Source organism: Tachyglossus aculeatus, chromosome X4 (genome assembly GCF_015852505.1).
Source record: "Tachyglossus aculeatus isolate mTacAcu1 chromosome X4, mTacAcu1.pri, whole genome shotgun sequence".
In the NCBI taxonomy this organism is placed as follows: domain Eukaryota; kingdom Metazoa; phylum Chordata; class Mammalia; order Monotremata; family Tachyglossidae; genus Tachyglossus; species Tachyglossus aculeatus.
Genome location: NC_052098.1, coordinates 8,102,829 through 8,120,663, shown reverse-complemented (window position 1 = coordinate 8,120,663; position 17,835 = coordinate 8,102,829). Strand labels below are relative to the sequence as shown.

Genomic DNA, 17,835 nt, shown 5'->3' with positions numbered 1-17,835 from the left:
CAACTAGCAAAAGGAGAGCCAGAGGAGAAGCGATGGGCCTTATTGACTCCAGATTAGGAATCAGTACAAGCAGATGACTAGGCAGAACATTTTCCTCTTCCTCTGGCCACTAACCAGATTCAGTCCATGTCATCTACCTTGGCTGCAGCAGAACTGAACAAGCAAAGGATGCGTATCAGACTGATAAGGGACAATTCAGGTTTGTGCTCGTGGTGTCCTATGAGACTCCATTTACTAGGCAAAGTTGCTATTAAGTTCTCAACTGAGAGGTGAGGCCTTTAGAGGATGAGTCTTTCGTTCCTAAAGATTGATGTGCAAATTGTGACTTAGCCACAAGCAGAAAGCAGTGTGATGGTGTGTAGATCCAGATGGCTGTCTCTGCCTCAAAATGTCCTGCTTAACCAGATCAAGCATCTTCACGTCTGAACAACCAGCTGATGATTTCAGAGACAGCAAACTCCCTGGAAGGAAGCATCATTTCTTTCTACCATCTCCTAGTGCCCAAGAGTGCCAGGTAACCATGGAGGCTTTAATCAAGATTTGAAGACAATGAGAGTGATGATGATGAGGGATGAGACCTAGGGACCAATAAAAGTGTTCACACTGGTGTTGCAATCATGTATCCCAAATTGTTGTACAGTTTGGAATGGAGGGTCGATAATATACTAGTGGAAGGGAGCCTGGGTTAAATAATTATGGTCACTGATGTTAATACTAACTATTAACAAGCAGGGGAAAAGAGCGGGGTGCTTTTTAATGTGGCCCATTGAATGTCAGGACTGGGTGCTTGTTAAGTAGCAGAGAATTTAGAGGACACCCATGACAAAATTCAAACACTTAATGAGGTCATGTTCCAGCTGGTGGACTCCTTAAAGCTGCTGTATATGAACGTATGTGCCAGAATGCTAATGGAGAGAATACCTTGAATACCTTGAAAATCCAGAACACATGAGTGTGTGGCAGAACAATGAAGACGTGAAGTCCTTGGCACCATAGAGACAATGTGAAGTGTTAATACTGCCATTTAATTAACCTTTTCCTACACCAAATTAATCAAGGGAATATAGCTGGCACTACAAAGGTAAAATGAAGCTATTTCTCTTACCCCACCTCTTTTTAAATTGGTGCACTCTTGCGCCAGAAAGAAGCTGCCATCATGCACAGAATTAAAGCAGTTAAGAAAAGCATTCTTCATGCAGAAAAAAAGGCCAAGTTAAATCTACAGAGGGAGTTTCAAAGAAGTTCTTGAGGAAAATCCAAAAAGCTCTTTTTTTGCTCATTTTGCAATGGAAAGCAATTTGGTAAAATGAGGATCACACTGTCAATCTTCCGGTTTACCCATTTAGATATGCTTTGAACTACATGGACTGCTCCTGTATGGAATTTGTATGTTTGGCAACCCCACCTCTTCCACACCTTCTTTGCACAGAAGATATTTAATGGAAAAACTGCATTTTCATGTTAGAAAATATTCCCATTATTGAGATGCCCCCCTCCAACACCTGACTTACTCTACCTTGGGGGCTTGAAGCTCTACACCCCAGAAGGCAGGAGACAAAAGGGTTTGCTCTTTTTTGCCTTTCACATTCCCAATTTCCAGATAGCAGACTGGTCTTTCCTACCTCCATGAGCAATGACTCTTTTGTAGGGCTCGATTACTTTCATATCAATCCGCTGCTCCTGCTCGCCTATCACCACTGTCCTCCACAGCCGGTTGTCTTCCCGCTCCTCTTCAGCAGTGTACTCCGGAATGACGGATTCGTTCTCCTGGGGCTCCAAGGCATTCCGGATGGCCACTTGTCCCTCTGGAAAAAATAAAAAAGCAGTGTTCTTCAGAACAACAGTCCCGAGGAAGGGGAGCCTTCACAGCCTTATATCATGGAATAAAGAACAAGCAGCATGGCTCAGTGGAAGCTGGGAGTCAGAAGACTTGAGTTCTAATCCCGGCTCCACCAGTGCCTTCTGTGTGGCCTTAGACAAGTCACTTAAGTGGTGCAAGCCTCAGTTTCCTCATTTGTAAAATGGGGATTTTTAGATATTGGTACAGCCCAGGTCTCCTGAAAAGTTTATTGCAATCCCAAGTTTACGCCACAAGGATATAGCGGGCCACATGGAATTGGAGGGGCCTTATCAGATCCTTTCCCCAATGCAAACAGAGTAAAGAAGGGCTTGTATTAAATTGAGTCATGTTTACAGGCATTCTCAAAGAGGCAACAAGGAAGGTGGTGTCAGGATCTGTTGTCAATCCTCTGGGAAACTCTTTCAACTCAACAAAACTGAGAACATCATCAACAATGCTTGAATAATTCATACAGGAGCTTCTATACACTGTTGACTGTGCTCTGAAAGCCTCCACTCACAGAAAGGCATGAAGTTGATTACTAACTAGGTCTCAGAATCAACAAAGTGCTATGGATTCATAATTAGTCTGAAGAAGACACTGGCTTTTATTGGATCGCAAAACCCATACATTACCAAAAATTTCCATCAGCAACACAGAGTTGAATATTTTCACCATTGAATGTTTAATTTTGTTACCAGGGCAGCACACTGTTGAATGACATAATAATGACAACAACAATAATAATAATAACTGTGATATTTGTTAAGTGTTTACTACGGTGCCAAGCACTATTCTAAGCGCTAGGGTAAATACAAGTTAATCGAGTTAGACGCAGTCACTGTGCCACATGGGGCTCTTAGACAAAGAAGAAGAAGAAAGGTAAATCAAGAAGGGTTGGGCATCCTTTGAGAGACCAGAAGACAAAAGTGCAGTGCCAACATTGCATCAAGGTTCAGACCAAACATAAGGAGGGCAATTATAGCATCCAACTTTCAGTCAGTCAGTCAATTGTATTTATTGAGCACTAACTGTATGCAGAGCACTGTACGTAGCACTTGGGAGAGTACAATATAACAGACACATTCCCTGCCCACAATGAGTTTACGGTCTAGAGCCGAGCTTACAGTCTATGATTGGGTGACCTGGGCTTGCCACAAATACCACATTGGACTTCGACTTGCCACGGATACCACATTCAATTTTTTGAACAGTTCCACCAATGCCATCTTATGAGAAGTGGAAAGACTTAGTGGAAAGAGCATAGGCCCGGGAGTCAGAGGACCTGGGTTCTAATCCCTGTTCTGCCACTTGCCTGCTGTGTGACCTTGAGCAAGGCACTTAACAGCTCTGGTCTATGGGGAGCTGAGATGGGGAAACTGTGAACAGGTCACACTGAAGAAACTCTTGAAAGACCTAAATTATTGAAAAGCAGTGGGAGCAGGAGGAAAGCATAGCTATTCTAGTATTAACAAGTATATGGAAAGATGAATACGTGAATAAAGAAATGGAGGATGTATACTAATATAGCTATAAATGCTGAGGGTGGTTACTAGATTAACACTGCTATTAGAGAGGCAGCATGGTCTAGTGGAAGGAGGATGGGCCTGGGAGTCAGAAGACCTGGGTTCTAATCCCAGCTCTGCTGCATGTCTGCTGTGTGATCTTGGGCAAGTCACTTAACTTCTCTGTGCCTCATCTCTTTAGACTGTGAAACCCATCTGGGATAGGAACTATGACCAACCCGATTAATTCACATCTACCCCAGTGTTTAGAACAGTGTTTGGCACAAAGTAAACACCGTGTGACCTTGAGCAAGTCACTTCACTTCTCTGTGCCTCAGTTACCTTGGGGGATCGAGACTGTGAGCTCCACATAGGACAGGGACAGTGTCCAACCCGATTTGCTTGTATCCACCCCAGTGCTTAGTACAGTGCCTGGTACATAGTAAGTGCTTAACAAATACCATTATCATTATTATTATTATAATTAACAAGTACCATAATTATTTTTATTATTATTACTATATCCTGGGGAGCATCCAGGAGGAGGTAGGTTTTCAAGAGTTTTTTAAAAAGTCAAAGATGTAATAAATAACATTATAAATGTATGTAAACTATTTTATGAAAGTGTTCAAGTGTGTACAGATATTTCCCAAAATATGTCTGCAAAGCCAACTAGACCTTGTATTTTAAGATCCAGGCGGATATACTAATTTGCTTTAGACTAAAAATGGCATAATAACTTTAAAAAGGTAAAAGGCAGAGCCGTGGCTGTTAAATTGGGAAAGCATAATCACGTCAGCCAAAATAAAGAGGAGAGGACATATGTCAGCAGGCTATGGCTTTAATTACCAGCTCCCTTAGCCGTCACTGCTTTCTTTGGCACTTTCACTATTGCTTAAAAAGGAAAGGTTCAGGTGCAGAACAGTTCACTATTTGGGGCACCTGTACAGAGTCGGGAAGAAGTGAAGGCAAGAAATTATTAAGGTTACACCTCAGTAATCCTTGGCAAGATTTAGCAATGGGAGCGTGGGAGGGAGGGGAGAGGTGGTCTTATGATATCAGAACTGGCACCTTTTCAATCGAGGCAAAAAGAGGGACAGTTAGAACGCTCCCACCACCACCACCCTGAGGGGGCTTGGAGAGGGGCTGAGGTTCCGGGGACATTTTCCTTCATTACAAAATCCTAATACGCATGGTTTGGTGAATCAAAATTCAAATATGGTTGAACCCTGGGCAGAAAGTACTGATGAGTGGCATTTTAAACCTTCAGGGTTTTTTTTATGTCATTTCCTTTTTCACTTTCCTTTCCTCCTCCTTTCCACAGACATGTGGAAAGGGTTTCAAGTAGTTCATGTAACAAATGAAAGACTTGAATGAATTTCACTAGAACTTCAGCATGCTCAAACCCATACTATCTTCTACTATAAAGCCTAGAAATTCATAGCCTCTTTTTGCCCAAAGGACTGAAAAATTGTAAGAGAAAACATTCTTTCTTGGAGTTATCAGAGCCTCTGGGAATCCTGAGTGACTAAAATGAACCTACATTAATGAAAAAAAAATTCCAGTCAAAAGCTTTAGTCTTATACAGACTTTCCAATGGTGGATTGGCATTCTGGTCCAAACTCAGACACACCAGAAACAGAATAAACTACTTCTACTACTACTAATAGTAATAAGACACTTTTGTTATTGAACACTTTTAGTTTTCTAAAGCGCCTTCACAAAGATGGCCTCATTTTATCCTCGCAACATTCCTGTGAGGTAGGATGAGCAGGGATTAGTATTCTCATTTTACAGATGAAGAAACTGAGGCCCAGAGTGGTAAAGTGACTTACCTGAGGTCACACAGCAGAAGCTGAGGTAGGACTAGAACCTGGGTCTCGGATTCCCAGTCCCACATTCTTTCCACTAGACTATGCTGCCTCACTAAAGAAGCAGCATGGCTTAGTGGAAAGAGCACGGGCTTGGGAGTCAGAGGTCACGGGTTCTAATCCCAGCTCTGCCACTTGTCAGCTGTGTGACTTTGGGCAAGTCACTTAACTTCTCTGTGCCTCAGTTACCTCAGATGTAAAATGGGGATTAAGACTGTGAGCCCCACGTGGGACAACCTGATTACCTTGTACCCCAGTGCTTAGAACAGTGCTTGGCACATAGTAAGTGCTTAACGAATATCATCCTTATTATTATTATTATTATTATTATTATTATTATTATTAAAGGGTCATATTATGGAGGCTGACATACCATTCTGGGCCACAATCATGTCAGATCTCTTCAGATCCTTGGTTTAACCACCAATTCTATTCCATCTTCCCCGACTTTTCTGCCTCCCCATGCCAGTTCTTTACCATGTCCAGGGTACTCGAAGGAATCAGCTTCATCAGGTGTGTCAAGATCATCCACATTGATGTCAATTTCATCTGGAGTGTCCAAATTATCATCAGAGAGAACAGACCCTTCACTCTGGTCCAAAGAGAGGTTGATATTAGGGGCCGTGAGCTTTATCTTCCGGGGATGAGAGCCATTCAGATCCAGAGAATTGGGTGGCTCTAGAGAAGGAAGGAAGAGAAGATTAGCAGCGTTAGGCCACTGTCCCTGGGGAATGCCTTCATCACCACCAATCAGTGAGCTTTTGATTGCCCTGATGTTGCTTTAAATGTTCAAGACATGATGAGGAGGTTGAGGCCGGTGGAGTTGCTAAGACGCTGCTTTCTCAGCCAACTCTATCAATTGGTGGTATTTATTGAGTGCTTACTATGTGCAGAGCACTGTACTAAGCATTTGGGAGAATATACTACAACAGAATTATCAGACATGTTCCCTGCTTAGAATGAGCTTAGAGTCTAGGGGAAGATTACAACTTCTCCCATTTCTCCCACCACCACAACTTTGACAAAATATGGGATCTTGGTGTCAAGTTAATTAGATTTACCTCAAACCTCTGTCCTCCCTCCCACCTATCAATTGACAGTATACTCAGTTGATAATAAATTAATGAAACTCATTTTAGGGCTTCTCACCTCTTATAGCCAGGGCATAGAATGTAAGTTCCTTGTGGCCAGAGATCTTGTTCACCAACTCTATTGTATTGTACTCTCCCAAGCACTTAGTACAGTGCTCTGCACATAGTAAGCACTCGATAAGTAGCCACTGATTGATTTTTTTCCCCCAACATCTAAATTAAACCTCTCCTGTGGCAATTCAAAATAATTCCTGTTGACTGACTGTGAGTAGAGAGCTAAAACGGCAATTGATTGCATTTGATCCCAATGGAATCAGAGCTCGGGATGAAATGAACTAAGGCCTCTAATTGCTGCCAGCTGGGATGGTCCAGGAACCGCTGAGGGTAGAACTAGGATTCAAGTGAACTGCTTCCCAACACTCCTGGAGCACACAATGCAAGAGGGGCTAATGGGGGTTACGTCCACCGCTTTTAAGAGAAGTCAGGCGGCCTGCATCCGACCATTCCTTTCTGGTTTCTCAACTCCCCCAAACTAGGGGAAGACCAAAATACGGTCAGGTTGATGTCGGCAATGGCTGTGCAAAACCTTTCCGGCTCCCTCCTGAAATGAAAGGCCCATTTGTTGTACCACGCCGCCAGTTTAGATCATTTCCTCTGGGTTGTGCAGCAAGCCAGGTAGTTCTTTAGTCACTGGCAGTTTAGCAACAAACCCTTGTGTGGGGAGGCCCAAAGGAGGTTTTGAGTAATTATGACCTTGAGTTGAAACTGGCTGCCTTCCTGCTACCACATTTCATCCCCCAATTCCACCTCCTTTGTATGCCTTCCCAGGCTTTTTCATACGTGAGGAACGGAGATGTCAGTCGAATCTAACGACATAATGTACAGTACCCAATTATCTCAAGAACTGAAAGCATTAATCAGCAGATGATGCCAAGACACAGGAGACAGAATGTGGCACAGTGCAAATTATCATCATCAGTCAAGTGAACTATGGAATTAACTAAAGCCGACCTGACACTCTCTTTTCCCCTCTAACGGTGAAACGCTGAGTTCTAAGCCCAAGAAGCATACCCTTCACTGAATAATTTAATGCTTTGCTGTAGAATCTTGTGAAGAGAATGAACAAATGGTTCTCTCACCAGGTCTGATGTCTGGAGAATTGGGACTGAGCACTCGCTCCTCAAAGGGGATGTCCATTCCTACATCCTCTGGAAGTGGTCTGGAAAACCAAAACAAATTAGTTTAAAATGAGAAAGTTGTGTGTAAAGATGATCCAAAGGCCGCACAATAATTCCATCCCTGAACGCCCAAAAAGTTACTCTATATACATCCAAGGCAAGTGACCACCAAGCCATGAAAAGCAGCATGGCCTAGTGGCTAGAGCCCGGACCTGGGAGTCAGAAGGACCTGGACTCTAATCCTGGCTCTGCCACATTGTCTGCTGTGTAACTCACTTCACTTCTTTGTCCCTCATTTACCTTATCTGTCAAATGGGAATTAAGACTGTGAGCCCCATGTGGGACATGGACTGTTTCCAACTTGATTACCTTGTACTTATCCCAGTGCTTTGTACAGTGCCTGGCATTCCATAAGTACTTAGCAAATATCATAAAAAAGCCTCCTGAATTGTGGCTACCCATTCTACCTGGCATCTACAGTAAATCTCCCCGCTCATCAGAGATGGTAAAAGAATAAAGTATATCATATGCAGGGTGCTGATGCTGCAAAATAGGTTTATGTCTATTTGCAATGGTTCATTGTTTACTAATTTCATTATTTGTTCATTACTGACTCTTATAGGTCGCCAAGTGACTCCCATTCAACAACAGCGTACAAACTGAATCTGGTAGGAGGGCAGTAAGCAGAGAAAGCCATTTCTCTTTGAATGTGTCCTTCCACTGGCTCAACCCAGAAAAGGGTGCTCTGGAGGAATCAACCCCCCACCCCTCAATCCCACACACTTTGCTGGATTCTTGGCTGAGGTGGTGCAGTGTGTGTATTTTTAACTTTTTCCACCTGATTTCTGCAAGAAGCAGCGTGGCTTAGTGGCAAGAGCCCAGACTTGGGAGTCAGAGGTCATGGGTTCTAATCTTGGTTCTGCCACTCATCAGCTCTGTGACCTTGGGCAAGTCACTTAACTTCTCTGGGCCTCAGTTCACTCATCTGTAAAATGGGGATGAAGACTGTGAGCCCCACGTGGGACAACCTGATTACCTTGTATCTACCCCAGTGCTTAGAACAGTGCTTGGCACATAGTAAGCGCTTAAGAAATACTAACATTATTATTATTATAAACATCACCACCATACCTGTGACCCAGGCACCGAATAACACTGGGTACAGGAGACCCAAGGAGAGAGTGTGAATGGTTCAGCGTAAACCATCACCACTATAGCAAAAACAACTCTGATGCCTATCAATCAATCAATCCTATTTGTTGAGAGCTAACTGTGTGCAGAGCACCGTACTAAGAGCTTGGGAGAGTACAATACGACAGAGTTGGTAGTCACGTTCCCTGCCCACAACAAGCTTGCATATCCTGCTATTTGCAGGAAATACCCTTCTCTTCTTAACCACTGGTGTATGACCAGTACTCACCCTGAAAGGCAAGAGGCCTGAAAAAGTGCACAACTACTTTTATGGACAAAGTGTTCAAGTGTGCAACAGACACACTCATGAGTGCAGTCTCACCGTCAGCAGGATCATCTTTGAGCTGAAAGACAACTCTACTTGTATTAGGTTCTGCATACAGTAGGGTCTCAAAAATGGCTGTTGATACTGTGAATGACTAGGCTTGTATGTTTAAGATGACTTATGAATGAGCCTTGGTGAGGGTACTGTTGGTCCCGGAATGTAAACTCTAGCTAGGCATAGATTTTGTATGTCAAAGATATCTACATGCATACCTACACACAAATATCTAGCACAATACTTTTAACCTGCACACAATAAACAATAAACTTAATAAATAATAAACAATCATAAACTTGATAAATAATCCCGGCTCCGCCACTTGTCAGCTGTGTGACTTTGGGTAAGTCACTTGACTTCTCTGGGCCTCAGTTACCTCATCTGTAAAATGGAGATGAAGACTGTGAGCCCCCCGTGGGACAACCTGATCACCTTGTAACCTCCCCAGCACTTAGAACAGTGCTTTGTACATAGTAAGCGCTTAATAAATGCCATCATTATTATTATTAGTATAATCTGATAACAGAAAACACATCAATAACAGAATTAGGGCTGGAAAACATCCACTGGGGATAGCTTTGATGAGCCTGCCACAACAGAAATTGTTCAGAAAGCATTTAAAACAATAAAACCAATATTTGCCTGCAGTTTCCCTAGTCTTCACTTCACCCCACTTCTCTTTTCTATATCTGATAGGCACTATAACCAATCTATTCCATAAATATAAACTGTGAGGCCCATGTGGGATGGGAACTGTGCCCGACCTGATTAACTTGTATCTACCCAGTGCATCGTAAATGCTTCAGCGTGGCTCAGTGGAAAGGGCATGGGTTTTGGAGTCAGAGGTCATGGGTTCAAATCCCAGCTCCGCTAATTGTCAGCTGTGTGACTTTGGGCAAGTCACTTAATAATAACAATAATAATAATAATAATAATAATGGCATTTGTTAAGCGCTTACTATGTGCAAAGCACTATTCTAAGCACTGGAGGGGAATACAAGGTGATTAGGTTGCCCCACGTGGGGCTCACAGTCTTAATTCCCGTTTTTACAGATGAGGTAACTGAGGCCCAGAGAAGTTAAGTGACTTGCCCAAGGTCACACACCTGACAATTGGTGGAGCCGGGATTTGAACCCATGACCTCTGACTCCCAAGCCCATGCTTTTTCCATTGAGCCACGGTGCTTCTCTAACAACTTCTCTGTGCCTCAGTTACCTCATCTGAAAAATGGGGATTAAGATTGTGAGCCCCACCTGGGACAACCTGATCGCCTTGTATCCCTCCAGTGCTTAGAACAGTGCTTTGCATATAGTAAGTGCTTAACAAATACCATCATCATTATTATTATTAACAAGTACCATAATTGTAATTATTAAAGTTACACAATCAATTAATGATATATATTGAATGCTCACTGTGTGCAGAGCACTGTACTAAGCACTTGGGAGAGTACAATACAATAGACTGGGTAGACATAATTCCAGCCCTCAAGGACCTTATTATCTAGTGGGGGAGACAGACATTAACATTAACTCCAGAAAGGGGAAGTAGCAGACTATAAGGAAATGTACATTAGTGCTGAGGGGGTGATGCATTCCCATACTTTGAACCTAAGAGGATTTCCCAATTGTCTGAGGGTAATACATCCAGAAAGTAGTTTTTCAGCTAAAGTTGTGACAGCTTCCCCAGTCCCTTAAACCCCCACCTCCTCTTTTCTGAAACTGATATTTGGCAGGACTTCCTGATAGGGCAGAGTTGAAGGCATCTGGGCTGCTGGGGCTGCTTCTGACAGCCCCATCAGTCTGCCTCCCTGCGGAGGGTCAAATGGCAGCAGGAGGGAAGCAATGTGGTCTAGGGGGAAGAGCCCAGGCCTGTGAATCAGAGGACCTGGGTTCAACTCCCGGCTCTGCCACATTCATTCATTCATTCAATCGTATTTATTGAGCGCTTATTGTGTGCAGAGCACTGTACTAAGCGCTTGGGAAGTACAAGTTGGCAACATATAGAGACGGTCCCTACCCAACAGTGGGCTCACAGTCTAGAAGACTGTGTCACACATGCCTGTTGTGTGACCTTGGCCAAGTCATTTAATTACTCTGTGCCTCAGTTTCCTTACTTGTCAAATAGGGATGAAATATCTATTCTCCCCCATGACAGTGAGCTTCATATGGGGCAGGGACTGCGTCTGACCTGATTATCTTGTATCTACCCCAGAGCTCATTACAGCATTTGGCACATAGTAAGCACTTAACAAATACCATCATTAAGATGATGATGATGACAACACGCTGGTCGCTAGGAGCAAAATAGAAGATTCCTTTTCCCATCTTTTCGGGATTCATGTGGCTCCCCCCCAGGTAGTCCTTGGCTTGCCAGCCTGCCCCGGATTCAGGTCATTGCCTGTTGGCATGTAATTTTGCTCAACTGCTTGCTAAGGGACTGACTGTGAGCCCACTGTTGGGTAGGGACTGTCTCTATGTGTTGCCAATTTGTACTTCCCAAGTGCTTAGTACAGTGCTCTGCACATAGTAAGCGCTCAATAAATACGATTGATTGATTGATTGGCAGGGCTTCATGCTGGGCTTGGCTCTCTAGCCCTTTGCTTGGAAGGGGAGGAAGGTAAAGGGAATGAATTGACAGATTCCCCAAATAGGGATAAATGGAAGGGGGCTTTCCCTGATGAAAATTCTGCTAAGCAATGGAGAGAGAGTGAAATAACATAGCGGAGGAAGGTTGGGGGTTGATCTGGCAGGCTTGATCCTGTCAGAGCCTCAGCTGTTGTTTGTTTGTTGTACAAGCTGCTCCATATCTGTCCACATAATATGTAGGGGCGAGGGAGTCACAAGGGCAGTGACAAGGACGGGCAAAGAGAGAGAGAATTGGAGAAAACTCTCTCAAGGGGGACAGCCAGGCAGGGAGAGATAACAGAAAGGCCAAAGGAAACAGATAGTGGGGGGAGCAAAGGGCAATGATGCACAGGATGACTAGACCCAGGCCTTATGTAGCTGATTTTAAGGAGTGGCACAGTGGTCCAAAAAACTCTAACAGCTCCTGGGAAGAGCGGCACTTGTTTCACATTTCAATCAATCAGTGGTATTTATTGAGCACTTAACTTGTGTGCTAAGTGCCTGGGAAAGTACAATATAACAGATTGGGTAGACATGTTACAATCTAAAGGGGGAGACAGACATTAAAATACATTATGGGTAGGTATATAAGTGGGGCTGAGCATGGGGTAAATAAAGGGTACAAATCCAAATGCAAGGGTGATGCAGAGGGGAGAGGAAATGGGGGAAATTGGGGCTCCTTCAGGGAAGACCTTTTGGAGGAGATATGATTTTAATAAGGCTTTCATGGTGGGGAAGAGTGATTGCCTGTCGGCTATGAAGCGGGAGGGAGTTCCAGACCAGGAGGATGTAGTTAAGGAATCGGCAGTGAGACAGATGAGATTGAAGTATAGTGAGTAGGTGGGCGTTAGAGGAGCAAACTGAGCTTGTTGGGTTGTAGAAGGAATTCAGTGAGGTAAAATAGGAGGGGACAAGGTGATTGAGTGCTTTAAAGCCGATGGTAAGGAGTTTCTCTTTGATGCTGTGGTAGATGGACAACCACTGGAGGTTCTTGAGGAATGGGGAAACATGGACTGAACATTTTTGTAGGAAAATGATCTGGGCAGCAGAGTAAAATTTGGACTTGAGTTGGGAGAGACAAGAGGCAGGGAGGTCAGCAAGGAGACTGGTGCAGTAATCAATGTGAGATTACTTGTGCTTTAATCAAGGCTTGAATCATCATGGTAGCAGTTTAGATGGAGAAGAAAGTGTGGATTTAGCAATGTTGTGAAGGTAGAACCAACAGGATTTGATGACAGATTGAACATGTGGGTTGAATGAGAGCGATAAGTCAAGGATAATACTGAGGATATGGCCTTGTGAGACAGGAAGATGGTGGTGCTGTCTACAGCAATGGGAAATTCAGGGGAAGGACAGGGTTTGGATGGGAATATGAGAAGTATTGTTTGGACATGTTATGTTTGAGATGTCAGTGGGACATCCAAATAAAGATGTCCTGAAGGCAGAAGGAAAAGCCAGACTGCAGAGAAGGAGAAAGATCAGGACAGGGGATATAGATTTGGGAATCATCTGCATAGAGATAGCAGTCAAAGCCATGGGAACGAATAATAATAATAATGGCATTTATTAAGCACTTACTATGTGCAAAGCACTGTTATAAGCAATGAGGAGGTTACAAGGTGATCAGATTGTCCCACGGGGGGCTCACAGTCTTAATTCCCATTTTAAAGATGAGGTAACTGAGGCACAGAGAAGTTAAGTGACTTGCCCAAAGTCACACAGCTGACAATTAGCAGAGCAGAGATTTGAACCCATGACCTCTGACTCCAAAGCCCATACTCTTTCCATTGAGCCACGCTGCTTCTCCAAGAGTGGGTGTAGATGGAGAATAAAAGGGGACCCAGTACTGAGCCTTAAGGAACTCCCACAGTTAGGGGGTGTGAGGCAGAGGAAAAGCCTGTGAAAGAGATCGAGAATGAGTGTCCAGAGAGATAGGAGGAGAATCAGGAGGGGACAACATCAGTAAAGCCAAGGCTAGGTAATATTTCTAGTAGAAGGGGGTGGTCCACAACGTAGAAGGCACTGAGAGGTTGAGGAGAATTAGGATGGAGTAGAGGCCATTGGATTGGGCAGGAAGGAGGTCACAGGTGATTTTTGAGAGGGTAGTTTCAGTGGAGTGAAGGGGGCGAAAACCAGATTTGAGGGAGTCAAGGAGAGAATTGGAGGAGAGGAAGTGGCGGCAGTGGGAACGGACCACTCGCTAAAGGAGTTTGGATGGAAATGGTAGGAGGGAGATGGGGTAATAACTGGAGGGAGTTGTGGAGTCAAGGGTGTGTTTTTAAAATGGATTATGTGCACCTGCACACTGTGCACTGTGCCCCAGCAGGACATAAGTGGTAGGCACAAGAGAATGCGAGGGCTTCTGTGCAAACTACTAGCACAATAATCAATTTTTAAAAAAGAAATCTTATTTGTTTAGCACTTACTATGTGCCAGACATTGTACTAAGTGCTGGTGTAGATAATAATAATAAATAATAATAATTATGGTATCTGTTAAGCACTTACTATGTGCCAAGCACTGTTCTAAGCACTGGGGTAGATAATAGGTAATCAAGTTGGACACAGTCCCTGTCCTATGGGGCTCACAGTCTCAATCCCCATTTTACAGATGAAGAAACTGAGGCACAGTGAAGTTAAGTGACTTGCCCAAGGTCACACAGCAGACAATTGGAAGAGCTGGGATTAGAAGCCAGGTCCTCTGACCCCCAGGCCATGCTCTTTTCACTAGGCCATGTTGCTTCTCACAGGTTCCACTGCACAGGTGGAATATTGGTCCTGATATTCTGGTGACTGGACTGAAGCCAGTCCATTATCTATGATGGGAGGCTCCATCTCCACTCAAATTGATGGGGCAAAGCCTTGGCACATTCTGCTTAATATGAGACCTAGTCTTTTATCTGTGCCAATTCTTTCTCCAACACTTGACTGGTTAACTGCTGAATGCTAGTCAAGCAAACAGAGATGGTTTATTGTCCCTTTAGTGGTCGATACATCCAGAGATTTCATCTTGAATTTCCAAAGAATGAAATTTGCTTCAAAAATATTTCCTTACCAGAATACTGACTCTTCACCACAAGAACAGAAATTACTTTAATTATTAATCTGACCTTGACATGATGTCCCTGACTTGAAACACGAATAACTCTGGTCTGACTACCTTCTTTTTTTCACCCTTGTTCTTATTTTTCATAAAAATAAAGTCACCAAAGAAATCTGACCCAAATACCACTCCTGAATAAGAGGTAGAATGGTAGGATGACTATTTCTGTATATTTACTTGCTAACGTTTCTGAGACACATAAGTTTTGCAGCAAATTAACCCTTTGGGGATTAGCGTAGGTGCTTTTCTCGAGAAAAAAAAGGTCTTGAAGATTTGCACCCTCAATATTTCAGGAAATTAAACATCCCATTCTCAACTCAGTCACATTTGATTCCAGGGGCTCAGTCAGATGGCAATTTATTTGGGGTTAAATTACCTGCTCCACCTAACCATTTTGCCTCTTCTAAGCTTTACCCCCTCCTGTTGCCTTCTTTGCTTCCCCTGTATGTAACTGGTTCGTGTTACATGTTTCAAGTAGAGTATTATGTAGTTCATTCATTCATTCAATTGTATTTATTGAGCGCTTACTGTGTGCAGAGCACTGTACTAAGCACTTGGGAAAGTACAATAATAATAATGATGGTATTTGTTAAGTGCTTTCTATGTGCAAAGCACTGTTCTAAGCACTGGGGGGATACAAGGTGATCAGGTTGTCCCATGTGGCGTTCACAGTCTTAATCCCTATTTTACAAATGAGGGAACTGAGGCCCAGAGAAGTTAAGTGACTTGCCCAAAGTCACACAGCTGACAATTGGTGGAGCAGGGATTTGAACCCATGACTTCTGACTCCAACACCCATGCTCTTTTCCACTGAGCCATGCTGCTTCTCTACAGCAATACAGAGAGACAATCCCTGCCCACAATGAGCTCACAGTCTAGAGGGGGTAGACAGCATCAATAAAAGTAAACAGACATTCAATATAAATAAATGCACCTCTAGATCTTTAGTGAAAAGATGCTCTGTAAATTTAGCAAATAAAGCAATTTATCATTCACATTGAAGTGTAGTACAGTGCTCTGCATATACTAAGCACTCAATAAATAGGATTGAATGAATGAATGAATGAAAAAATAGGGCTGGGGATTGTGAACAATTAATGCAAGCTGTTGATCAGGTAAGACACACAATGCCTCTCCCTCCCAAAGACGACTACTGGATTACTATTTCAGCTTCAGGAGAAATCTACAACTACCAGATCCCAAGAAAAATATCCTAGAAACAAGCAATATCCCAGTTTCCTATGTTTCTCACTACGTTTAAGATAGTTTAAAAGTGGTTCCAAAAGGATACATAATATCAATATTGATTGCTTCTTTTGGGTTGTGTTCAGTACAGAATTGTATCCACTAGAAAAAGAAAAGCAGATATATCTAATTGCTGCTTTTTAAAAGCCATTCAGGTGCCAATGCCGTACCTGAACAAAATGCAGGTAAATCTAGCACTACTAATTTGGCATGTTAGACTAGTGGGGATAGACTGGTCTAATACTGCAAGCTCATTGTGTGCAGGGACTATGTCTACCAACTCCATTACATTGTACTCTCCCAGTTGCTTAGTACAGCCCTCTGCACTGTACTCAATGAATGTGATTGGTCGACTGATTGACTGGGAGATAGTGTGGCCTAGTGGAAAGAGCATGGGACTGGGAGTCCCAAAACTCTAATCTGAGCCCCAGCTCTGCCACTGTGACCTTGGGCAAATCAAATTTCCATCCAGGCCTCAGTTTCCTCATCTATAAATGGGGATAATATAGATTGGAAAACCACATTTGTGTGTCCAGTCTCATAACCTTGCCTCTCCCCTAGTGCTTAGCACATGGTAAGTGCTTAATAAAAACCATAATTGTAAATCACAGTCTTCACCAAGTCCAAGAACACAAATTACTGCATCAAGAAGTTTTAGAAAGGAGAAACACTATATTTTAAAACCTCAACTTATTTCCACTTCCTCCCTTTCAAAATAGAGTCCATCGACAAAGTACAGTCAACTCAGATGCTTAGACAAGTGGAGCAAAGTGTGGCGGTGTAGAGTGACATACTGGGAGGCCTTGGGGTGGGGACCTTACCCTGTGGAGGCTAGTTGAGTTGGCACAAAGCTGACCACGTCAGGCTCAGATACCTCTTTTTAAGAAGCATTTCAAGTGGGAGTGGCCACAGTCGGGAGGCTGGAGCAATACTGTGTAAGCTTGGCTTTCCACCAATGCATGATTATTCTTATTACTACTATGGTATTTATTAAGTGCTTACTATGTGTCAAACACTATTCTAAGTGCTGAGATACATGCAAGTTAATCAGGTTAAACACAGTCCCTGTCCACACACAGGGTTCACAGTCTAAGTAGGAGGGAGAACAGGTACAGAATCCCCATTTTACAGGAGAAAACTGAGGCGCAGAGAATAGACTTGCCCAAGGTCACACAGCAAGCAACTGGCAGAGTGGAGATTAGACCCCAAGTTCTGACTCCCAGACTCATGCTCTACCCACTAGGTCACACTGCGCCTCATGGTTGTTTCTCTGGTAGCTTGTATTTGTAAAGCACATATTTTTCCAAAGGGCATTGACAGCTCTTATCCTCTCAATATCCCTCCCAGGTAGGGCAAGGCAGGTATTATTTTCATTTGATGAAAGAGGAAAGTGAGGTCCAGAGAGGTTAAATAGCAGGTCAGTAGCAGAGCCAAGATATTCAGCTCCAGATCTCCTGACTCCTGACTTCCAGTCAGCCCCACAATCACAAAGGCTCCCTTAATTCCCACCCACCCCCAGCAGTTATGTACATAAATTGATTTATAAATTGATTTATTTATATTAATATCTGTCTCCCCCTCTAAATTGTAAGCTCACAGTGGGCAGGGAATGTGTTTGTTATATTGTTGTGGTTAGTACAGTGTCCTGCACACAGTAAGCACTCAGTAAATACAATTGATTGATTGATTGACTGAGCAATGGTAATTATTGAGTGCTCACTATACACAGAGCACTTTACTAAGCACTTGGGAGTGTGCAATACAACAGAGTTGGCAGGCAAGTTCCCTGTCCACAATGACCTTACAGACTAGAGTTCTGCACACAGTAAGCATTCCATTGATTGACTGATTAATACCATTGAT

The 17,835-nt window shown here is 43.3% G+C and overlaps 1 protein-coding gene across 5 annotated transcripts in view; it reads right to left on the bottom strand.

Annotated features, from left to right (window-relative positions):
• Positions 1–17,835, bottom strand: part of PRUNE2 (prune homolog 2 with BCH domain) — a 76,231-nt gene that overhangs the window by 27,145 nt on the left and 31,251 nt on the right. For all 5 annotated transcript variants that reach the window (XM_038770095.1, XM_038770096.1, XM_038770097.1 and 2 more), the window contains exons 3-5: positions 7,447–7,526; positions 5,694–5,894; positions 1,623–1,805 (exon numbers count right to left, since the gene is read on the bottom strand). In XM_038770095.1, coding sequence (XP_038626023.1) covers positions 1,623–1,805; positions 5,694–5,894; positions 7,447–7,526 — 464 coding nt within the window. The remainder of the gene's footprint in view (positions 1–1,622; positions 1,806–5,693; positions 5,895–7,446; positions 7,527–17,835) is intronic.